General features: G+C 42.1%; 1 protein-coding gene across 8 annotated transcripts in view; it reads right to left on the minus strand.

Annotated features, from left to right (window-relative positions):
* The window catches only part of LOC135206708 (SEC14-like protein 1), a 282,466-nt gene that overhangs the window by 58,233 nt on the left and 198,832 nt on the right, over positions 1–25,401 (minus strand). For 7 of the 8 annotated variants that reach the window (XM_064238157.1, XM_064238153.1, XM_064238151.1 and 4 more), the window contains 7 exons: positions 14,273–14,388; positions 13,657–13,846; positions 9,844–9,932; positions 9,196–9,354; positions 8,774–8,886; positions 8,433–8,538; positions 7,956–8,033 (listed from right to left, as the gene is read on the minus strand). In XM_064238157.1, coding sequence (XP_064094227.1) covers positions 7,956–8,033; positions 8,433–8,538; positions 8,774–8,886; positions 9,196–9,354; positions 9,844–9,932; positions 13,657–13,846; positions 14,273–14,388 — 851 coding nt within the window. The remainder of the gene's footprint in view (positions 1–7,955; positions 8,034–8,432; positions 8,539–8,773; positions 8,887–9,195; positions 9,355–9,843; positions 9,933–13,656; positions 13,847–14,272; positions 14,389–25,401) is intronic. The other variant, XM_064238156.1, reaches the window with a different exon arrangement.

The following is a 25,401-nucleotide window of genomic DNA, read 5'->3' on the forward strand; positions in this document are numbered from 1 at the left end:
CAACCGCTTTCATTCCTTTCACTGTACCTCTGTTCATATTCTCTTTTTTTCCATCTGACTTTCCATCACCTCTAACAATTGTTTCATAGTGCAACTGTGAAGTTTTCCTCCTGTTACACCTATCCAACCTCCTTACAGTCAATTTCTGTTTCAGCGCTGAATGACCTCATAGGTCCCAGAGCCTGGCTATTGGCCTAAACTCTATACATATACTATTCTGTTCTGGAAGTTGCTGCAAGCCAAAGGTGACTCTAGAAATTCCCACACCAAACTGCCGAGTCTGAATAATGAGCAAAATTGGAAAATTTCTAATTGAGCAACACTGATCAGGTACACACAAGAGGAATCTCACAAGTAAAAGATCCTATACAAAATGACAAATTTTCTAAGACAATTTGTATTTTTCATAGCTACAAACCTGAGGTCTTAACAATAGGATAATTTCTAGCACCTAGCTGGATCCAATTAAAAAACAGATGAAAGCAAGGAATCTTGTGATATTTGGCAACACATGCGTAGATCGGGTGAAGAGTGGTCAAGGACCACTCACCTACGCCACCGCGTCAGTCTTTCCCAATTCAGGATGTCTTAACACACAGGGGCGGCTAGAGGCTGGCAGTATAATATTAAGACCTCAGGTTTGTAGCTATGAAAAATACAAATTGTCTTAGAAAATTTGTCATTTGTTCATACACGAACAAACTTTAGGTCTTAACAATAGGATAGACTCATACTTGGAGGGAGGTACAAGACATCCTAGACTGGCTGGGGGCCTACCCACCAGTCCAGCTTCCAGAAGAAATGACTTCTGGAGAGGGACTGAAGCCCGTTGAGAAGCTAGATAAATTGATATCCAACCACTCAGACACTGAGTGACGTACAATGATACATGGGAGAACCATTGTATAGGGAACCAAAGAGAAACTTTGAATGTCCAATAGCAAACCAATACACCAAGGTTTGTACTACTCACGACTCCTCCTTGCCAAGGAGTGGAGCACATGCTACCGAATAGAGGGTTTGATATTTGTATATTAAGCGACTACGCTATCAGTATGACTACCTTACTCATCTGTATCAAACCAGTCCAGCGAATTATGTGTCTATTCCTTAACCCGCCCAAAAGGAAGAAGGAAAGGTACAAGAGAAAGAAGACCAGCCAACTCACTCATTCTCTCATCCACACAATCATCTTAGGTAAGATACAAAAGTGCCCTATGAGTTACACAACCTGTTGGGCAGCCACCACAGGACCCAGGGAAAACGTGTCTGCAGATCTGTGGGCAACATCCTTAAGATAGAAAGAGGTGAACATGGACTGGAAACTTAAGTGAGCCTATCATTGTGCACAGAGGGATTTTGGGTCTTGGCCACGAATTCCGGGATGAATTCGAAGGACACCGACCCCTAACTCCTGGTGTGCTTCACCTCATAGCTCAGACTGTGGAGCTCTCCTACCCTCTTGGAAGATGCCAAGGCCAAAAGGAAAACTGTCTTGAGCGTCAAGTTCCTGTCAGATGAGCAACACAAGGGCTCATATGGACTCTTAGTGAAGCTCTTGAGAACCAAGGAAACATCCCACGTCGGAGGCTTGAGCTCTCTAGGAGAACTCGACTACTCAAACCCCTTAACTAGCAAGGAAAGTTTCCAGGAAGAGATGTCCATACCTCTAAGGCATAACACCAAACTCAGGGCCGCCCTGTAGCCCCTAATGGCAGAAACGGACAAACGTTTCTCGTCTCTGAGGAAGGTTAAAAAGTCTGCTGTTCGCTGAACAGAGGTTGCGAGTGGAGAAAAACCCCATTTATGACACCAATCACAGTAGATCAGCCATTTGCCTTGGTAAACCGTGGAGGTCGACTTTCTGAGACTGCTGGACATATGCCCTGCTGTCCTCTGAGAAAAGCCTCTCACTTGATAGCCTCCAACCGTGAAGAGACAGGGATTCTACTGACTGGTGGAACCTTTCCGCATGAGGCTGACACAGGAGATGTCGCCAAGGGGGAATCTCCCTCGCAACCTCTGACAACGACAGCAGATCTGGGAACCACTCTGCCTGAGGCCACAGAGGGGCTACCGAAGTCATCCTGAGACCCTGTGAACTCATTAGCCTGTTCAAAGCTTGACAGATCAAACAAAACAGAGAGAAGGCATACACCTCCAGGTTGTCCCACCACTTGTTAAGGGACCACTCTGTGCCTAGGATCTGATCCGGACGACTGAGATTGTCTGTGACCACATTCCGTTTGCCTGGGATATACCTGGCTGAGAGTTCTACCAAATTGCTGACCGCCCACTGGTGAACCTCGACGGTCAAGGTGTGAAGTTGACAAGAAACCAGGCCTCCCTGCTTGTTCACACAGGCTACCACTGTGATGTTGTCCGACATGAGAACGACAGAATGACCTTCTAGCTTCTCCCGAAACTCCTTCAGACCCAGGATTGCTGCCTTCAACTCCAAGATGTTAATATGTTGCTGCTTGTCCTCCAACTCCAAATGCCTGAAGCGATGAGGCCGCCTAAATGAGCCCCCCAACCTGCAAGGGAGGCGTCTGAGAACAGGAGGAAGTCCGGTGAAAGAGAACGCAGAGGGACACCCTTCAAAAGATTCTGGTCGTCTAACCACCAACAGCGGAACCTTTAACAGGGGTGAGTCCCCTGCCAGAGACCAGAATTCTCCCAGTCTCCATTGCAGAGACCGAAGATGAAGACACCCATGAGGGACCAGCTTCTCCAGGGAAGACAACACTCCCTGAAGAACCTGCCACTGATGAGCTGACTGATGTGGTTCCAACAGGAAGTCGTGCGCCACCACCCGCAACTTCTCCAATCTCTGATCCGATGGGAAAACTTTTGCCACTGTCGTATCGATGATCATACCCAGGTAGAGAATCCTTTGGCTGGGTACGTGGTTCAACTTTTCCTGGTTGACTACGATGCCCAGTTCCAGACAGAACCGAAGTAGACGATCCCTGTCCTGCAGCAGCTTTTCCCTGGAAACTGCCAATACCAACCAATCGTCGAGGCACCTCAGCAAACGGATCCCCTAAGCATGGGCCCAACTTGACACGAGAAAGAAGACTCTTGTGAACACTTGAGGGACTGTTGTCATCCCGAAGCATAGGACTTTGAACACGAAGACCTTGTCCCCAAGAGAAGCGAAGGAACCTCCTGGACGTAGGATGAACAGGGATTTGGAAGTATGCGTCCCTTAAGTCTATCAACAGCATGAAGTCGCCTTCCCTCAAGGCTGCCAACACCGAATGCAGGGTCGCCATCTTGAACCGTGTCTTCCTGATGAAGTGATTCAAGGTGGATAAGTCGATCACAGGTCTCCATCCTCCCGACGCCTTGGGCACCAAGATGTGACTGTAAAACCCTGGAGATGGACGCACCACTTCCTCTATCGCATCCTTGTCCAGCATCTTCTGCACTTACTCCCGAAGAGCCAAGAACTTCAGAGAATCTGGAGGATATGCCTTCCTGAGCTGCGGCTTGTCCGACAGAGGAGGAGAGAAGTCGAATGGCATAAGGTACCCCACCCGAAGGACATCTACCACCCACTTCTCTGCCCCATAACTCTGCCACTTGGCCCAATGACCTGCCAGGCAACCCCCCAATCATGTCGCAGGAGGGGGAGAGGCCCCTAACCTACTGACTGCCCCCTTTACCTCTGCCCCTTGGACCCCTTCTTGGCTTAAAGGAACGAGAGAGAAAGGGACATTGATCCTCTGACCTAGGCTGAGTCAAACTGGAAGGCCCTGCCGAAATCGAATTCCTTGACAGCCTACCAGGCGATGATATTCTTGACTGCTGCTGGACAGGGAGAGGAGGAGGAGCCGGACGACTCCGAGGACAAGACTCCAACTTAGACGTGGCCTGGTGCACCAGTCTGTTTTTGGTGTCAGCCTGGCGCCGGTCTATCGCATTCTCGAGCTTGGTCTGAGGAAACAAATATTGGGTCTCCAATAGATCTCCGTTCCTCAATGCCAGCAAGGACTCCGTGTCAACTGATCTCTCCATCCTAGACAAACCTGCGTCTCATCTAATCAAAAGAAGGTTAGCCCATAAATTAACACTGAGGTGAGCCATATAGTACGAAAACGCCTTGCCTCTGGACTTCAACAGACTGGCAAGTGAGGATGCACTCACCAACCCTTCTGGGGACCTGTCAGAAGCTATCTTGGCAATGACCACAGACCAGAAGTCCAGCAAAGAAACCATCTGCAACATGGAGGCTGCCATAGATTCCAATGCTGAGGCATCTTGTGGAGACAAGGACGGAGCCACCAACCTCACCTGCTCCAAAGTCAATCCTGGCTTCAGGCGAATGACATCTGGGTTAAGATGGCGCGATATCAAAAATGCAGTTCATAGCATAGTACTTCCTAAGTCTCGTGAGAGGCGGGGGTAGTAGCTTGGCAGAGCCCCTAGAGCAAAGCGAACGGTCCCGGTCCTAAACAGAGGCGTTAACCTTATGCAAGACCGACTGGACGTGCCCCAACAAGGGAAGTTGAAGATTCTGATCCTGCATAGCTCCCACCAAGGCTTCCGAGCAAGGAGTGTAAAACGACCGAGCATGAGTCCTACTTTCCAAATTGTTCAACAACTTCCGAAAAGGAAGACAAAAACTTGCGTGTCTCCCTCCTCCAGCTCCGGTAATGGAGACCAATGATGAGAAGAATGTGTAGGCTCCTCTAAGGCACCTTCTTCATTAAAATTAACAGAAGGATCAGCAGCCAAACAGCCCGAAACACCAACTAACCTGTCTGGGCTGGGTCCACGCATCGGCTCCCAAGACAAACCCACTATAACACTAGGAACATCACTACGTACTCCTCCAACAGATGACTCATTAACTTGTCCGTGAACGGTCACGGGTGTGGCAGACATATGAATGTGAGTTGGTGAGGAATCCCAAACACTCGAGATCGAAGGAGAATCCCCCAGAGTCGAACTCTTGGAAGCACCAGTGAGAGGGGCAAGCAAACGCTCCTGCTTCACCAACTCCTCGCTCACCACCTTCGACCTCTTGACAGGTAACAGGGGAGGTTACAACATACCCACGATTCAATGCAGAGGATGAAGCAGCCACTGCAGATTGCACAAGGGAAGATACACAAAACACGCCAACTTATCATCCAAAACAGAGTCCAACCTCTTAAGCACTGCCTGGCATATAACCTCAGACTGATCTGCAAGAGAAGGCTCCGATGACATGGAAGGGAGATGTAGCGAGCTCGGCGCCAGAGATGACGTCACGGCAGAGAGAGGTAGTGCAGACACGACTAGGAGTGACATCACAAGTGGTGATGACATCACGTCTTCCCCTCGGTCTGAAGGGGAAGCAGACACCACTGGCGGAGGAATACACAACAGATCCCGTGATGTCATCAACAGGGCTGACGCCACGGCTTCCCTCCGACTCGAAGAAGCGGCAACAGTCACTGGCGGAGCAATACAAGATGGCTGACATCGGCTACCCACGAAGACGAGGCTGGGAGGAGGGGGGATGGCCTGGCCAGCCTGAAGAGGGGGGATGTGAGCCTCCATAAAGTACGCTAGCAACCTCTCCAAGGATGAGGGACACCCTAGCCTGAGCGTCTTCCAAATCGTCGCCATCTTGGACGCCTCCGAATCTGGAATAAATGAGAATGATGAAAAAGCCTCCCCCTTCCCGGGAATCAAATTAACTCCCCAAGAAGAAGGGGCGACATTACAAAAATCAGCCTGGTGGCCTCCCGATACTTCCAGTGACGAATCAATGGGAAAAGGAAGGAGACATAGGAACAATGCTAGTATGGGGGGGTGAATACTGCAGGAGACGAAGCATCAGGAAGAGGCAAAAAACCTTCCCAAGAAGGAAGAGTCGAAATCCTCCGATGCTCTCTCTTCCTATAAAACACTTCCACTGTTCTTTAGGCCATGCCCGGCATTCCGTGCAAGGATTCGCTATAGTACAAAAATTAGAACAGCACCTACTACACGTGATGTGGGGATCAGTCACCGCTGAAGCCAAAAAACGAGAACACGGAAAACCTTGAATTCCGAGGCACACACGTTGACCAGGCCAAGGACCAGAAGAAGCCATAATATCAGTCAAACACACACACACACAATAAACACAAGCGAAACGGGCAATGAACCGGGTAAGGGCCAAGAGAGATTAACCACGACTCTCACCCAGGCAGTTAAAGAATAGACTGACGCGGTGGCATAGGTGAGTGGTCCTTGACCACTCTTCACCCAATCTACGCATGCGTTGCCAGATATCACAAGATTCCTTGCTTTCACCTGTTTTTTAACCAGATCCAGCTAGGCGCTAGAAATTATCCTATTGTTAAGACCGAAGGTTTTTGCGTATGAACAATTATGGAATAGGGAGGCCACTTGAAGATTATGCTGTAACACTTGTTGAAAGAATATGCCACTGTAGAGTAGGCTGACTTTCAGGAAAGATCATATCATAAATGAGCACACAGCTAACAATTAGGGTAAGAGATGTGAAAGGAAGAATTGTAATTAGTTAGCAAAATAGTAATAGATGTGTAAGTGGAAGGATGTCAACCTATAATTAAACCTAAAGATGGCACAGATGATGTAACAAATAAGATTGGAATTCATAAACTGTACACTTCAATGAAGAAAATTAAAAGAACTTAATAGGCTTCAAGCCTTGAAATGGCATGACGTAAAAGCATAAAAAAAAAAACTCTCTCTCAAACTTGGTTAACATGGCTCAAGTATAAAGTAAAATTTCATACTGGCTAGAGAGATCTGAAAGTGTTACCCTTACTAATGAGGGAACCATCACCAGTAGAGTAACAGAATCATCTTCATTTTGTTTCGGTGTGTAACATCCATTTTGAACTGAAGTATAAGGTTGAAGCAATGGTTTGTCAGGAATACTTTTGTAAAACAAATTGGAAACATCCAAATACTTGTAACCTATTGATGTGCAAAGGTATTAGAGTTACTCTTCTCTTCAAAGACATGGGAAAAACAGAATAACATTATTTCAAGAACAGAACTGCTCTATATTCTAAGTAGTTTTGCAAAAGCAGATGCAAAGTAAAGCTTGTTTAAAGAAGTGCATAATTTTAATACATAAATCTAACAGTTCAAAAAGTTATATGCTTAATTAGGCATAGACACAGCCTTGATCAAAAAAGGTTAATGGAATAAATGATGTTAGATAATTCACACAATTTTAAGTGCTCTACCGAACATACACCTAAGTTGTTTTCCTGCAACTAATACTAACACTACTGCCATTATTGTAAGGTTTAAAACTGTAAATCACCCATTTTACATCAAGAAAACTTTCAATAAAAGACTTTTGTTAAGCTTTGGAGTAACCTGCTCTGAGTCTTTTATATATATAGCTAGATCAAGAAAATTTCACTTGATTTTCTTTATTGGCAAGATTTCTTAATATAAACACAATAAAGTAATAATTTTAAAGTAATTACAAACCAGTTAAGTTCAAATAAGATGGAAATAACACACAGCATTTTGTAGTTCTAGGGAGTGTTATCAATGTTTGGCACAACAAACAAGGCTGAAATCTAGACCGTTCTTAAAGCCACCTTTTCACTCTTAGTACTATACTTAATTTCATCTGGTTTTCACTGTCAGTGACTCCCAGTACACTTAGCCATTATGTACCTTACAAAATCATGATATTGTAATAAACCAACTGACAATTAGGCTTTGCTAGCTAAACTCAACATTATAAGAGAAAATGCAAACAGGATTTCTGGCACGCACACAAAAATTTTTAAATACAAGGCCTGGAGCATTCCAGAGGATGGTTTGCATAAATGCAATTCCTGATTATGAATTAAGTCCTTCTTGTCTCAAATGAGGAAATCATGTGAGGTGAGTAAAAGAATGGATCTAGCATTCAGTAGTTGTGAGATAAAAGAGTCCAAGATTCTTAATAAGTTTCTTACTCTAAGCTCCAGTTCATCTGGGTGCATGACTGTGTACATGGACTCTGGTACTGGGCCAAAGCGAGAAAGAGTGCCTCGCTGTTTGCCCAAAACGCCAACCACAACAAAGAGAAAGAAAAAGAAGTAATAAAGAGGAGGACAACATCTACATGTGATGAAGAAAACTTATTAGAATTACTGTTTCAAACCTAAGATCAACATACCGTACAGTGCAAGATGAAATTAACATTTAATTGCAGCTGCTATCCATATATTAAACCATAACTGCTTTATACCATGCACTGCTTTAACATCATAAGACTTCCCTGAATAAAGTACACTACTACTACTACAATAAAAACACTTCTAAATTTTTCCAAAGATTTATGATAACCTTCATATGAATTTAAACAACAATGCAAAACATTTATTTTACAAACTTCATACACTACTACAGTAATACAACTCTAAAGTGAGGTTGAAACACAACAGTCTTACCTTACATTCTCCTCCTAGAAAATCTGGAATGTTCTCCTTAGGCATAAAGTCAATCAGACCACCAGTCCCTTGATAATCATTTCCTCCATAAAACAAAAACTTAGATCTGAAAAATATCCAAAAATATTTTTTTTCTGTTGAACTGCAAGACTATTAAAGACTTCACATTTCAGTAGCATCATACCTCTACAAAAAGAAATACATAAACAACAATATAAAAAAAATTAAAACTTAACTGTTACCTACTTCCTAATCAAAAGACAAAAGGACAGTACATAAAAACAACTGACTTATAACACCAGGCAAAAACATTACTCAATTATGCTCACAAATATCCTTACCTTGTATTATCATCGATGAAAGTAGATACAAGAGTCCAAAGAATAGGGAAGACTCTGGGTGCTCGAATTATCAAGACGCAACTCATTGTCTCAGGATAGTTCGCCTCTACAATCTGTTCAAAAACAACATACGCTTTATATTACATCTTTAATGAATATGGTTCTTAATAATGCAAAACTTCTGATGTGTAATCTTTACATGTTTTCTGCAGAAATGTGATCCCACTGCATTGTAATGAACAACAATAACAGTTCTTTCATGTGAATTAATTCACAACACAGAACAATTAGTTTGGTCAAAAGCCTCATCGAATCTGTAATTTTCCTATTATATTTAAAATTAAGAAAAAACGTGCATCAATTCTGGGGTTACCTTAATTGCACCATATGTATTTTGTAGTAAGTGATAACACATAAAATACCTCGATTATTTTTAGTAAGGTTCTAATGCCAGGCCTCCATAAATGACGCATATTGAGTCCTTCGAGATCAACTAATAATGTCCAAGTAGTTATAGGCCTTCCCTGACTACTGGTAGCTTCTTCAGTAAGACGAAGACCCTCCTCGCATATATGTAACGTCTGAATGTAAAACAAAATTAAAAATACATTAAAAAATTGAGTCACAGGTAATGTTTATTGTGTCCAAGGCCTTAGATTTAACCATGAAGGTGATAACCTTATAGGCAGTCCCCGGTTAACGGCGGGGGTTCTGTTCTCGGCGGGGTGCTGATATGCGAAAACTGCCAATTACCGGAACTCAACACATTGTGGCACCATAAATTGCCAATTTTATGGCGCTAGATAAGTGCCATAAAATTGGATTGCCATTAACCGAGTCCACCAATAACTGGGGACTGCCTGTAATTGGTACTAATATAAAGTTCTAATGCACAACACATTGCAAAATGTATCACAAAAAAGTATTCATTGGTGTAATAACGCAAGGATACAATTTACAAAAATTAATGCATCAAGAAAAAGTCAACTACGTATTTCATGACTTTTACTAAAATGAAAAGTAATTACTATACAGTAAGCTTTCATGTCACTGTAAGAAGTAAAACTTACATGCTTCAGGAGACCTTCTTCTCCAATAGATTTGACAAGACCTTTGACATCCATTTGTCCCAGTCGCAGAAGGTATAAAGGTCTACCCTCTGAAAGTCAAGTTTATTTGTTTTTAAAACAAGGACATTTACTTGATACTGTATATTGCCTACATAGCCAGTTTTAGATAAAAATCCAAGCATTCTTAAAAAGTTATAATGTATAAATAACAATCACTTAAATCTGTGATCTAATACATTCTACACTCATTCCAGGAACTTTTACTTTACTGGTACGAAGAAAAATAGCTTTTATGCAATATCTTTGTTTATGCATTAAACTGCTCTATATTTTGAATGTATATTAGCATGACAGTCTGAATAAGCAAACCTTCATGTACAGTAACTTTTTCATGTTTCATAAAAAATGACAAATTTTCAATCAATATTTGTATTTTTCATAGCTAACAAACCTGATGTCTTAACAGTAGGATAATCTTCTAGTGCCAACTGGAAACTGGTTAAAAAAATTATCAAAGATTGTAAAGCAAGGAATCTGTGGCATCTGGCAACTCATGAGTATAAGCGGTGGAAGCTGGTCACTGACCAGGCTTGGAACCTTGAGACGCATCAGCCTTTCTTCCAACCCAGGATATGAGAGGGTCCGCTAGAAGTGGGCAGTTAACGTTAAGACCTCAGGTTTGTTAACTATGAAAAATATAAATCTATTTAAAATCTGTCATTTGTTCATACATGGAACAAACCTTCTGTCTTAACAATAGGATACTTATACTTGGAGGGAGGTGCAAGTACAATGAATCTGCTGGGGGTTCAGCCCACCTGACCCTCCTTCCTAGAAGATCAAGTTCTAAAGAAGGGGGTCTGAGCCTATGAGAGAATAGATACGTGAGTATCTAAAAACTCTGCCTGCTGGGATTAAACACAATGAGACATGTCCAGATTTATTGCACTAGTGGAAGGTAAAGAGAACTCTGTCTGTTCAAGCAACAAACCATGTAGGCCACATGGGTTTGCTACCACTCCTCCCTCCCCTTGCCAGAGAGATGAGTAAGTGCTACTGAGAAGCAGATTTGTCTATTGTAGAGGAACAAACCAAATAACTGCAACTAGTACGGCTGCCACACTCGCCTGTATCAGACCAGTTCCAGCATATGACATAGTCTATTCTTCAACCCGCCAATAGGAAGAATAAAGGAAAAAAGATAAATAAGGATACCAGTCAACTCACTCATCCTCTCTTCCACACAATCATCTTAGGTAAGATAAAAACTGTTCTGCCAGGGGCACTGGATGAGCTACACTACTTGTTGGGCAGCCACCCTTGGACCCAAGGAAAAAGTGTCCATGGACCTGTGGGCAATGTCCTTCATATATAAGGAAGTGAACGTGGTCTGCTGAAGCCAGGAACCAGCATTCAAAATCCTATGAACAGACAAGTTCTTCTTAAATGCCAGAACTGAGGCAAGGAGTATGACTGTTAAATCACCTCACATAGCCACAATGAAATGGTGTTCTTAGACACTTCCCTTCTGAACCGGCCCGTGCTAACAAAAAGTCTACAACACCTAGGCCTTGGGTGATGAGTCCTTTTTAGATGGCAGCGCAGAGCTCTGACGGTTTGCTGTCCGCAAATCTGCCATTATGCACCAAGGGATTTTGAGTCTTAGCTAACAATTCTGGGACAAATTTGAAGGCCATAGACCCCCAACCCCTGGAGTGTTTAATGTCATAACTCAGGCCATGAAGCTCCCCAACTCTCTTCAAGGAAGCCAATGCCAACATGAAAACTGTCTTTAGTCAGATTCTTGTTTGACGATTGACATAGTAGCTCGAATGGAGCTCAAGTGTGACTACTCAGGACCAGAGTAAGATCCCAAGGCAGACCTGTAACCCCTGACAGCCGAGACAGAAAGACCTTTCTTGTTTTTGGGAAAGATTTGAAAACCAGCTATCCGCTGCACAGAAGTTCCGAGTGGAGAGAAACTCCATCAATGACCCCAATTGCAGTAGATGGCCCACTAGCCCTGGTAAACTGCTGATGAAGACCTGAGATAGCTGACATCTGGCCTGCTGCTTGACAGTCTCCAGCTGTGAAGTGATAGAGACCCTACCGACTGGTGGAACCTTTCCACATGAGGCTGGCAAAGGAGGTTGTGCCATGACGGAATCTCTCTCGGAACTATTGACAGAAGAGACAGAAGGTCTGGGAACCACTCTGCCTTTGCCCACAGAGCTGCCACCAAGGTCATCCTGAGATTCCTGGAACTCATTACTACTCTGTTCAGGACCTGATGGATCAGGCACAACGGAGGGAAGGTGTACACCTTGAGATTGTCCCAAGGATGCTGTAGAGCCTCCTCTACCAGAGCAAGAGGATCCGGGACCACCAAGAAGTAAACCTCTACCTTCCTGTTGAAGCGAGTGGTGAAGAGGTCTGACATGGGTCTTCCCCCGCAGGTGAATCGGCCTGTCCGCTACATCCTGATGCACAGACCACTCTGTACCTAGGACTAGGCTCCAATGACTTAGCTTGTTGGCCACCACATTCCTCCTGCCTGGAATGTACCTGGCCATGAGCTGCACCGAGTTGTTGATCACCCACTGGTGCATCTCAACTGCCAATGAGTGGAGCTGGCAGCAGAAAGGAGTTCTTCTCCAACGCACAATTCTGGGACCACAAATAGAAGACCTCTCGCTTCTGTCGAAGAGAAGAGGTCCAACATAGGTCTTTCCAAGTAGAGAAGAGATAATAGGATACCCCAAGGGGATGTCCAATGACAAAATGCTTAGCACATTTATGTTCTAAATATCCTACTGTCAACTTGTGCATTGTCAAAGTAATTGCACTGTAGATAGGGGAGAAGTCCTTGAGCTGCCCAGGAAACGTGCATCTCCAACAGAGGTGATGTCCTATAGGGTGATCACTTATGATGACATACTACCAGTATGCTACTCATCAGAGGAAACTTCCTGTGATGATAGGACATGCCCCCCCAAAAAAATATATATATATAAAAAAACATGAAATTTATAAAAAAAAAATACTCTACTGAACATCTTTTACATGTTTATGCATATGTACAATGCCAAGCCAATTATTTTACTTATATTGGTGCTTATGTGAGAAGCACTATCTTGGTTACTAACCATTTTAATTTACTTAAAGCAGAAAACTAGCTACAGAAACCAAAAAACTTTTTAAAAAGATCTTTCATGTCCACTGGGATCTAACATGCTGGGATGTTTACCAGAAATGGTAAGAAAAGACCTAATAAGGAGAGTGAGATATGATATGCTGATACCCACAAAATACAAAAGTAGCTATGTTGTGTGAAGACCATGTATGCACAGTAGCAATTATTTTTGGGGGTTTTAAACTGTCTTGATCCTACTACTTCCATACCAGCTTTTCTGACGCATTGCTCCTCTATCCTTCAATACAAAACCAGAACAATCTTTATGATCTGTCCCTTTTTAGCCACCAGACACATCTCTCAGCAACTTTCTTAGCTGTAATATGATCATCATGCCCTGAATCTTAACATCTTGTAGCTACACCTTGTCAATTTCTCTACAATTTCTTTTGAAGTACCCATGCGCCTCTACATCATAGACTTCTGCTCTATTTACATGCTGGTGGGATAGGAGAATACAATTCTTGGTGGGATACTCACTTAAAAAGGATATAAATGCTTCTTCCTTCCTTCCTCCTAGTTAACCAACCAGTCTTAGTGTATGATATTGAACAAATAAAAGAGCTTTCACTACTGTATGAAAATAGTATTATATATTCTTACATGTATATTATTCTTACCTTTGTCTTGATGATGCCAACCTCCAGGGAAGTAATCCTTTACTACCTGTGGTTCTTCATATTCAGCCATCAACTTATCAATTTGATTTTTCTTTCGCCAAATGAGTGAATGACTTAACATCTCACGGGCCTTTTCAATGTTGAAATCCCGTGCACGTAAGAATCGTAGCAGACAAGTGTCACTTGGAACCTGAAACATAACATATGGTACCAGGTAAGTGAAATTTTGAGTGCTGTCATAAACTCAATAAATTTATATAGTAATTAAATGAAATGAAATCATTGTATGCCAACAAATATTAATCATCCTAGCATTGCTGAAGCATGAAACTTAGTACCACATATATTAAAAAGCACTAACACAGGATGTAACAAGCACTATATGTATTACTTTTTCACTATTTTTCTACATTAAGACAATAATGACACTGTAAAAAAGCAAAGATAAGGTTTAATAAAAAGTGGCTTTTATCATTTTCCTTCAACTCCTGGACTTCAGAAATCCTCTGAAAGATAGAATCCCCTGTTTACTGTTCTTATAAAAAATGGTATTCAATTACAGTACTTCTCTTACCAAAAACAAAAATAGTTATCAATGACATTTCCAATTACTTACTTTTCCCTTCTGTAACTCAGCAACCCACTTCTTCAACTGAATCAACCGTGATTCTTGCAAGGGGGTGAGATCCCCAAGGCAACGTTTGATGTAGTCTGCATCCAATTTGTTATTGTCTGTAGAGAAAACAAGACTGTGCATCAAAGCTATTCTCTAGTACTGTACAAAATACTATTTTTGACATGTTTCTATATGGTTTATATAAGATGTAGATAAAAAGGCAAATTTATCAGATTTCTAATGTATTTTTGACAGGTTTCTATATGGTTTATGTAAAATGTAGATAAAATGTAAATTTATTATTTTTCTAATGTAAATAATTTTCAATACTCTGCAGGGTAATACAATTAACTAAAAATGAAATACATGTAATGAAAGCTCCCAAAGCAATACTAAGAAGTAAATTATCTCTGGAATAGAATTTCCTCTGATTATCTTTTTTCCACTCACATAATCTCAAAAGCTTTCATTCAGTTCAGCAGTATCTTGCCTGCTGGCACAACATATTTTACAATACTGCCATTCACCTATTTTGACTCTGTAGTACTACACATAATTCCATCCTCTATTCTCATTAATGTTTAATAAGTTCACGTACTGACCTAAATCTGATCCCAAAATGTATTGTTTATGAATCTGTCTTCATTATTGATTTTACTTACAGTTAAATTTAATGCAGTTATTCCTGTATATGCTGCACACATATAACAGTTCAACACTATAAAAGAAAATTACAGTGAATACACTGTAATATACTTGAGATATAAAATCTCACTATGGATGTCCAATAGTATAATTTGCATATGAGATAAGCATGTCTGTAACTGTCATAAACATACTTAAGACATTTTGCTGTAGTTTACATTTTTTTTTATAAGAGGAGAAAGATGTTTACTCAGTCAGTAAGGGCGAAGAAATGTAATGTAATCAAAGGCACTGGGTTTGTGAGCTTGTTTATATGAAAATGTCTGATATTTCCTTATTTCAAAGTACTGATTTATTGTTTTTTGTTAAGTTTTTTTTATTAAAATATCTTTTCTTTTCTGTTATACGAGTCACATCGATAGTTAAATTGAGATAGCATGAGTTTTGGCATATCTCTTCACTATTTGAAAGTTTACCCCTCCTATGGATGGTTCTGATCATGATAAAATTGTAATCCTGACAAGCAACAAGTGGCATTGGATATTATACTGCTTTGGACTTGGCAAAGAAAGTATTGCAGTGCAATCAGGGATGACCTTATTTAAAAGACAAATTATGGTAGATGAGAATTAGTAATATATACTTTTCTTTGGAACTGTGTCCATAGAGACAAGGTATTAATCTGCACTGTAGTATATGTATATGTGTCCCTGAGTTGATTTATTGAAGTCCCTGGCGTTAAAGGTCAAACTGATAATGATTGTATAATTATTTCAACTGTTCTCTTGATTTGATTTAGTCTGATTTCATAAGTTAAGTAGATACAGAAAATTGATGTGTGCTTGAGTATGTGAGGTGTGAAAGTGGAATATTTTCCTATTAAGTTCTTATTTTCCTAAAAAAATAAGAATTTCACTGTTGGTATTTCATGATATATACATATGTATATGTATGTATAGTATCTATATCATATAGATGATATATACATATGTATATATCATGATATAATACATATGTATATATCATGTATTATATATGTTATAATGTATATGTATAGTATCTATATATATATATATATATGTATGTGTGTATATATAATATATATATATATATATATATATATATATATATATATATATATATATACACACACACATATATATATATATATATATATATAGATACTATCATCACTCATCATTAAAAAATCTAAAAAAAAAAGCACAACAATATTTTGACATTTACAAATACAAATTAAAACGAGACTTGAAAGGATCACCTACCAAGTAAGAGTTAAAAAGTGACTAAAAAGGCAGAGAAAATAACATAAGAATATGACTGAACAGAACGTGGAGAGTAAACAAACAGGCAGTTATGGTAAAAACAGTTGCGTGGAAAAGGCAGTTATGCTAAAAACGTTGTGTGGACGACGATTGGGTATTTAGTGTTGGTACATTGGTGTTAATTTTCTCTGCCTTTTAGTCACTTTTTAACTCTTACCTTGGTAGTTGATCCTTTCAAGTTTCTCGTTTTAATTTGTATTTGTAAATGTCAAATACTGTTGTGCTTTTTTAGATTTTTTTAATGAGTGAGTGATGATTTTAGTATTCTTAATATATGATTTTCCAGCCTTGAGGATGCATCATGTGATTTGTGAACGTCAGTGTAATAAACGATACTTGTGAAAGACATGCCTTTACCTCTTCACCTGGATGGTTGGTCGGGTCTGCTACCCCTATGGTATTCTTCTATATATATATAATATATATATATATATATATATATATATATATATATATATTTAATATCTAAATTCACTTTACCTCCCAAATGATTATTTTCATTTGGGAGGTAAAGTGAATTTAGATAAAGGACATTTGTAGCTTGAATTGATATATAATTGGATCACGTTCGATGTGATAATTATTCATATATATATATATATATATAGTATAATATAGATATATATATATATATATATATATATATATATATATATATATATATGTTTTATATATAATATTTTGAATTATTGCTCTAATTCTGGCCACCTAGTGTTGTAAAGGGGCCAAAATTCTATTTATTACTTGTAAGTTAGTGTTAAGAATTTTTGTCTGAATATCCTTACATATTTTCACCTGACATAATCTGCCCTTTGCTTTTATTGTTGCTTTAATTGTCAATCTGGCCACAACAATTCATACTCTTCCCAACTTTCATTAAAAAAAAATGACAGAAAAGAGATAATCTAATTATAATGAAATAGCCAATTTAATTTTAGACTACTTCAAACCGATATTATGTTTTCATACTGTAAAACAAGTATATATAGAACCATTAATAATACTGTATACCTGCATATAAGTATTTATAACCCAGTTTTTCCCAAGTTCAGCAGTCTTTTCCATGTACAACAAAAGAAGGTAGTCTAACTTAGCTCCCTCTAAGTCCTAAGTCCTAAAATATATCTCAACCAATGACTTCTTTTTCATATAAAATGTATGTATGGCAGAAATTAAGACAATAAGAGAAGAGCACCCATTATATAATTAATGGGTTTATTTGGTGTTAAAGCATACCATTCCATAACAGCCCCATTAATCATACACAGTACTATATGCCTGAAAAACTGGTAGGGTGGGAGGTAGTGATGCTGAATGCTCCAGAGAGTTTGTGTATGCCACTGGAATCCAGTAGAGTATTAGAGACTGTAAGGAATCAGAAACTGTCTCTGTATCTTATAGACTTATAAGAAGTATGGTCGAACTTATGGCATGTAAAGCAAGGTGCCTGCTTTACAGGTTGTAGGTATTTTTCAATATTTTTCCACATTAAAAAACAAAGGCACTGTAAAAAAAAAAAAGCACTACTTGCTGCAAAGGTAAGGTTTCATAAAAAAAACAGTTTTTTACCATATTCCTTCAATTCGTGAACTTTGGAACTTTTATGTAAATGGGAATGAAAAAGTAATCATTAACCATAAACAAGAGAAGTCTTAGCCAATGACCCAGAAGTCTATGCATCTTAATAGCACCATGAATGAGAGATGAAGACAATAAGTAATAATAAAAATGATGAGTACCACCGTGTCTATCTGTCCTGATGAATACAAGTACAACCACTTATGAGAAATGTCTCTCAATGAGTAGTAGCACAGGTAAACTGGCATCGTCAGATACTGAATAAAAAGCGACAGAAGTAGAGAGCAATCCAACTTAGCGGATTCACACTCTTTACTAATTATACTTAGCCATTTATCACATTACTGTAGGTTCCCAAAATTATGAGCCTTACTGAATAGGTGCCCCTCATGACTTCTTCCTTTGGCATAGGGAGAGATACTGTCTGGAGACATCAATCATTTCTAATGAGTACCATATCTTTGGAAGCTAGAATTTCAAGTCAATGGCCCCTGGGGGTTGTTCCTTATGAATAGGGTTCATATGAATAATAATAAAGGGATTTTGACGAAGGAAAAATCTATTTCTGGGCAACGGCCTGTGTCGCCCTGTGAAATGGTTCCTTTGATACTATTTCTGAAGAATAAATATTGCTATTCATTCTAAGAGAAAAAAGAAACAATATAATGCCAAGATAAATGGCTCGCATCACTTCTTATAGAGTGTCGGTATAGTAAGGAGCGAGGGTGGAATCAACTACCACAGAGTTCCCTTGCCATTTAGCTTCTTCCTTGCGACAAAACCCCCACGAACTACGGAGAGCCATGCTACAGCTCCCGGTCTACTACTACCGTGAGCGCCCTCCGACGCCTGAGACGTCATTCCTGAAGATAGCCTCCAAGCTTGGGGTAAGCTGGGTGAGGATAATCTAACTACAGGGTGGGGTTTCACAGGGCGACACAGGTCGTTGGCCAGAAATAGATTTTTCCTTCATCAAATCCCTTTCTGGGCTTGACCTGTGTCGGCCTGTGAAATAGTACCAGAGAATGCTAAACACCAAGCTTGAGGAACAGTACAGATAAATTAAGAAGGTAAAGTTAAACACTTGTAAGGTTAATAGTTATAATAATCAACTAAAATTACAGTCTTACCCTAAGGGAAGTATAAGCCCTAAAACACGGGCTATAACTTAAAATTAGTTAGCCTAACAACAAACAATAACAATACAGGTTAGGCAAAGACAGGATATAAGTTGATATATACAAAAGAATGGAACTGAATCCAATTAGAATGATGAACAAAAAGCAAACTCAAGGTAACCCAATACATGGAGGCGACTAAACTAAGTAAGGGTGCAATGGGGCAGGTAGAAGCGAAGGCTACAAGAAGTTATAGTAAAAATTAAGAATCAGGGATAAACTGTGTTTCCCGCTGCCACTGCTGGAAATTTGAGGGCTTCTAAGGGTTTTAGGTAGTGCCGTTTGAAAACTGTCGGAGATTTCCAGCCTGTATACTTCTTAAGATTGTCAAAATTCGTGTTGGAAATAATTAATATGTGGCCACCCGCCTAACATCGTGGGCCCGATGACTCTGGATTTGGCCTGTTTAATGAAGTATAAATTTGTTGCCTGATCCCTTTTTAGGGATAATGTACCACCTTCCTTCCTAATGAACAATGGGCCTGAAGATTTCAGAGTTGTTCTGCTTAGGTAGGCTCTTAATGAGTTGACAGGACAAAGGGAAATGTCTTGAGGTAGTGGTAGGATTTTCCACGAGGACCATCTGTCCTGTGGGTCTTCATTTTGGCTAGAAAATGGCGATCTGGGGATAAGAGGACTTCCCCTGAGGGGAGGAACTCAATGTGGCCTGGTTCCCTTGATAAAGCTGACAGTTCTGATATTCTAGCTCCGGAGGCTAAACTTAATAAGAATAGGTGTTTCCTCAGGAGGGATATATAATTGTAAGAGTCATTGTTAATGTCCAGAGGCCAGTTTGAGGACATCATTTAAGAACCAAGAGACTGATTTAGGTCTCGTTGATGGTCTTAATCTAGCACAAGCTTTTGGTATGGACATAAAGTACGAATCCGTAAGGTCTATGCTAAAACCAAATTAGAAGATCTTTTAAGAGCTGATTTTTTGGTCTCTTGTAGTGATAGTGTTTGCTGCTAAGCCTTTCTCAAACAATGATCTGAAGAAAGTTATGGCTAGGTTTCGTTGTCATGACTGAGAATTTGACAACTTAAGGAACTCTGGAACTCTGCTAGTTCTTGACAGATGAATCATATTGCCGGAGAGTAGATTCTCTTTTATCTGATTCCAAGAATGAGATATTCTGGGGATCAATTTCTGCATTCCTCATGGCTGCGAAATTTCAGAAAATCCATAAAGTTAGGGTTTTCTGGGAATTTTCTTGAGGAAAGCGGACACAGTCTGAGTTTTGCAACTAACTGGGTTAGTTTGGGGTTGGGAATCCGTAGTGGTCGGAGTCTCAACTCTAGGAGTAGAGGGAACCAATTGCTCTTGGGCCAGTTGGGAGCTACTAGAGCTACTTGGTCCTTTGAATGTCCTGAGTTTTGTCTAAAACTTTCATGAGAAGGTTCACCGGAGGGAAGAGGTAAATATTCTTCCATTCGTTCCAATCGAGGATCATTGCATCCGTAGCGTATGCTAGAGGATCGAGGTTGGGTGCCACGTAACAAGGGAGTTTGTGGTTTGACTCCGTGTCGAAGAGGTCTACTTGGAGTCCGGGGACTTGTAGACTGATCCAATTGAATGAACTCCTGTCCAGTGTCCACTCCGATTCCAACGGAGCGGATCGCGATAGAGCGTCTGCTACTACGTTCTTGAACTCCTGCCAGTGAGTGGCTGACAGGTGCCATTTGTTTTTGCTTGCCAGAGAAAAGATGGCTATCATGACATGGTTCAAGTGGCTTGACTTGATCCGCCCCTGTTGATGCAGTGTACTACTACTGCACTGTCCCAGAACTAATTTGAAATGTGAGTTCTTGGGCAGACGGAGACCGTTTTCAGTGTGAGGAATACTGCCATGGCCTCCAGTACATTGATATGTAGCTGGCGGAATGTTAACGACCAAGTTCCTTGAACTTTTTCGTACTGGGAGTATCCTCCCACCCTGTTTAGAGGCGTCTGTGTGGATCACTAATGATGGAGGGGGAAACTGTAGAGGAATTGCTTTTGAAAGGTTCTTTGTCTCCGTCCAGGGACGGAGACGTTTCCGTAAGATCGCTGGGATAGAGGCTAGTTTGTCCCGTGATCTGCAATTCGCTCTTGAGCGCCATACTCTGTTTATATCTTTGAGTTTGGCTCTGAGCAGAACATCTGTGACTGATGCAAACTGGAGTGAGCCCAGGATCCTCTCCTGGCACCTCCTGGATGTTTGTTGTCGTTTTGAGAAATTGTTTTGTAGCTCTTGCAATTTCTTTCCTTTTCAACTACGGAATTGATAGTGCGGGCGCAAAAATCGATTGTAAGTCCCACTGAAGCCTAACCACTGGAATCGAGATTCCGGTGTTAGTCTGGACTTGGTTTTGTTTATTTGAAAACCTAAACCTGTTCCAGGAATTTGATCACTCTGACCGTTGCTCTTTGCATTCTTTGCCCAAATAAGCCAATCGTCCAGATAAGCCACTAACATTATTCCCTGTTTCCTTAGCTCTTGCACTACTGCTTCCGCCAATTTGGTGAAGATCCTGGGGGCTCTGTTGAGCCCGAATGGCATTACTTGAAGGAGTAGGATCGTTGCCTAGTTTGAAGCCTAGGAATGGACGGAAGTGTCCTGGCTATGGGAACATGATAGTAGGCATCTGTAAGATCTATAGAGGTTGTGACGGCCCCACGGGGAAGTAAGGTCCGTACCTGCGAAACGGTCAGCATCCTGAACTTGTCGCAATGAATGAATAAGTTCAGATGGGCACAAGTTCTAAGATGATTCTTCGGTTTACCGAGTCTTTCTTTGGCACGCTGAACAAGCGTCCTTGAAATTTTAAATTGTTGAACTCTTGAGACTACTCCTTTGAGAAGGAGGTCTTCGGTATACTCTACCAATTCCGTTGTTGGTGCTTGATAGAATCTGTTGGTTGGAGGAGGGCCCTCTAGCCAACCTCCAACCTAGTCCCTTTGTTACTATACTTTGAGCCCAAGGGCTGAACCCCCACCGCTGGCGGAAGAGGTACAGCCTCCCTCCTACCTTGGGACTCTCACTGTGGTTTCCCGAGGGGCGGCCACCTCTTGCTCCTCAGAAACCTCTTCCTCTGTTACAGCCCTGCCGGTATCCTCTGAATCGAGAGGCACCTCTTGCTCTGACTGCCTCTCGCAAACCTATTGAAAGCCTGAAAGTTCTGGCTTTTCACAGTTGGAATTGTAGGCTGGCGAGACAGCAAAGGAAGTAGAGGGTTGAGATTGCTGGGACTGAGGGGTCAGAACAAGGTATTGCTGTTGACCCTTGACGATGGTTGCCCTTGTGATGCTGGGACTGCCTGAACCAACGTTTGTTGAGAAGGCTGGAAGGGAGAGAACTTCCTTGGTTTCTTCTTTGTTCCTTGGGTTAGGACCAGAAGATTCCCTCGCCTCCGCTTTGGTTGTTAACTAGTACCCCCATCCTGACTTTGAGGCACTGGTTAACCTTAGAAGCCTCATGAAGGACTTCTGCTACTACTGGTGCTGGAAAGAGGTCCGTTCCCCAAATTGAGGAAGCAATCAGTTTATTCGGTTCATGGCGGATAGTAGCTTCCGCCGCCAGAACGTGCTTCCTACAATTTCTCCTGGCTATGAGGAAGTCGTAAAGGTCACACTGCATGGTGTGCAGCAGACCTTTAGCCAAAACTTTAAAATAACGGCTCTTGTTGGTATACAAGAGCCGTCATCTCCGCCATAGTCATGGAGGAAAGGGATCTCGCGAGCCTAGTCCGGGCGTCCGTACTCCATCTGGATGAGAGAGTCCGACAACCTGGGGAGTCTCTCACTAAAGAGAGAGGTGGGCACAGTCCGCCTTTAGTTTTCCTACTGAGAAAGTAGGAAACTGCCCCCTCGAAGTACGTCTCGGAGCCATGGGACTAAGAGAGAGGTGGGTTCCGTCTCTCGTAGTTGAGGCAGGGGCTCGTCTTTCAGGGCGGCCTGAAAGGTTGCTTCCACTACCTTAAGGGTCAGTGGTAGCGGAGTCCCTTCCACAGGAGTAAAAATGGTGAAAGGGCTCCTAAAGGCTGTGATGCGGGTGTTTTCACACCCCCATTCTTCCAGACTTCTATTAGAGTCTGCTGTGCCTGTTCCCTCGGAAGGATCACTGTTTCCTTGGGAACCTTGTCCTCTCTCATCATCGCTGCTTCCGTTAGTCGATGTAGCCAATGAATGGTGGTTGAAGGTCTCGGGGTGGAACTCGAAGTCCTCACGCCTTGTTTTTTTTTTTTTTTTTTTTTTCGAGTTCCTATGCCTTCGATTGTCAACATTCCGTTGACAAACGGGGCATACGAAGCGATCCTCCAAGGGTTGGCCGCCTTGAATTCCGGCAGTTGGCTGGAATCTAGCATTGGAAGAGGAGAAGGTGGCACAGATAGAGGGGAACCTGCCGCGACCGAGGTTTGGATCCCGGCGATGGCATTCTCCTGAGCGGCCAGCCGTTCCGCCAGCGATTGGATGCGACTGGCCGGAAAGACGTAACAGAACTGGAGAGCTGGGAGAGCACCGAGCCAACCTTGTTGTCAACCAAGGCCCCTACGATACTCCCACCTGCTCCAGAATGTTAGCCGAAAAGGATTCGGGATCAAAAGAGGGACTTGAGCCCGATCCTTACGTGATCTATGTTTGGAGGACCTCGACGCAGAGTAAGAGGCCTCCCTTGACCTAACTGATCCGGGGTGGTGAGCCGGAGTTACAGTGTCTGTCAGGATGACCGATTTCTTGGGGAGAGACTTTTAAGTTCTCCTGGCTCTTAGCCTTGGGGATCACTGAAGTAGCCTTAGGACGGACAGACCGCTGCTCTTCAGTGAAGCCCCGGAAAGAAGTGGAAGTAGAAGGATCAGTAGAAGGTGATGGAGAAAGGGAATTCAGGAAAGGGCCCTGAGAACCCACAAGAAGCTGCCCCTACTACACCCTTACCTGTACCCATGAGTAGCCATGGGTTCGACGTCGAGGTTCATTGCCGCAACGTCTCTGCAACGTCCTCTGGGAAATCCCTCCCCCTCCTGTAGGAAGATCATGACTTGAAGGTCGGCCAGCAAAGGGGTGGCCGCTATCGGGTCCACCACTGATCCTTTCTTGGCTCCTGGGAATACTAGGTCCGCCATATCCTGGGTAAGAATGTAGGGCGGCCCTTCGAATTCCGGCCAAAACCCCCTACCCAAGCTTTGAGAGTCGACAAAGCTTTCTTCTTTTCTTCATCAGAACCTGTAAAAAAGGGTCTGGAGTTAGGGAGAGGATAGGGGAGGAATGTCTGTTGTGTTGAGATTATATGAATATGTGTCTCATATGTGAAAGGTATAATATAACAACAAGTATTCCAGTGACGAATGAATAGAAGAAAGGGCTAAGAAACTTACCTACTAGTTGAGCATCTCCTACTAGCAAGTAGCAGGTTTGGCAAGCTTCATGATGCCAAACGATAAAATCCTCCACTTTCACTGCACATCCTGCATGAGAACGGCATACTATATGGCCGCACGGGTCTTGGAGATGGCATTGCACCCAATCTCCTGGCACAACATCTGTAAGTCAAAGGATACATGAGTACCAATGACAACCTCGGTGGTATAATATGCAAACTATCCGTGGGTGCCGGAGTAGGACCGACGGATAGAGATCTACGTATGAATATTACGTAGAAAAGTCACGAGGGGGGAAGAAAGTCTCTGCCTCCGCCTAAGCTCACTTGTCATATGACTAAAAATAGACCCCCCGTAGGGCCCGGAGTTCTCCGTATGGCCCGGAGTTAATTAATATTGAGTGAGCAATGTCAAACTTCTAACGAAGCAAGGATAGTAGAGAAGGCGGAATAAAAAAACCCCCCGGAGTAACGCAAAAGATTCTAAACATTAAATAACACAAAATAAAACAAAATAAAAACCCATTATATCAGTAAGTGCTCGTTGTGAACTATCCTAAGTGGATAGGAAAACCCAGTGGTTCCCTCCCACCCCTCTCTATGTTCGTTAGCGGCGGATAGACACCTGCCGGACTGAACTGAGGGGGAAAGGGTAGGGAAGAACGTGGGGTAGGGGAGCCCTCCCCCTGAGCGGCCAGTTAAGGACGGAGAAGAAGGGGGGAGGAGGTCCCGAGCCCCCGAGGCAGTTGACGAGTGAGAATACCAGTAGGGGAGGGGAGATCCCCACCAGTCCCGTGAGTCCACCCCCTCTCATGCAGACTCGGACGCTAGCTGTGAGAAACGAGTCATCACCCATCGACGTGGATGGCAATGTATGGAGGGGGGGAATGGGGGGACGGAGGGGGACCCGTAAGCGGGTGGCTCACCGCGATCAACCGGTGGTCTTCCCAGCCAGGTGAAAGACACGAGGTGGGGAAGAACCGTCGGAACAACATCAATATCACTGATATAAATAGGATTACTTATAAT

This window comes from Macrobrachium nipponense, chromosome 31 (genome assembly GCF_015104395.2).
Source record: "Macrobrachium nipponense isolate FS-2020 chromosome 31, ASM1510439v2, whole genome shotgun sequence".
NCBI classification, from domain to species: Eukaryota; Metazoa; Arthropoda; class Malacostraca; order Decapoda; family Palaemonidae; genus Macrobrachium; species Macrobrachium nipponense.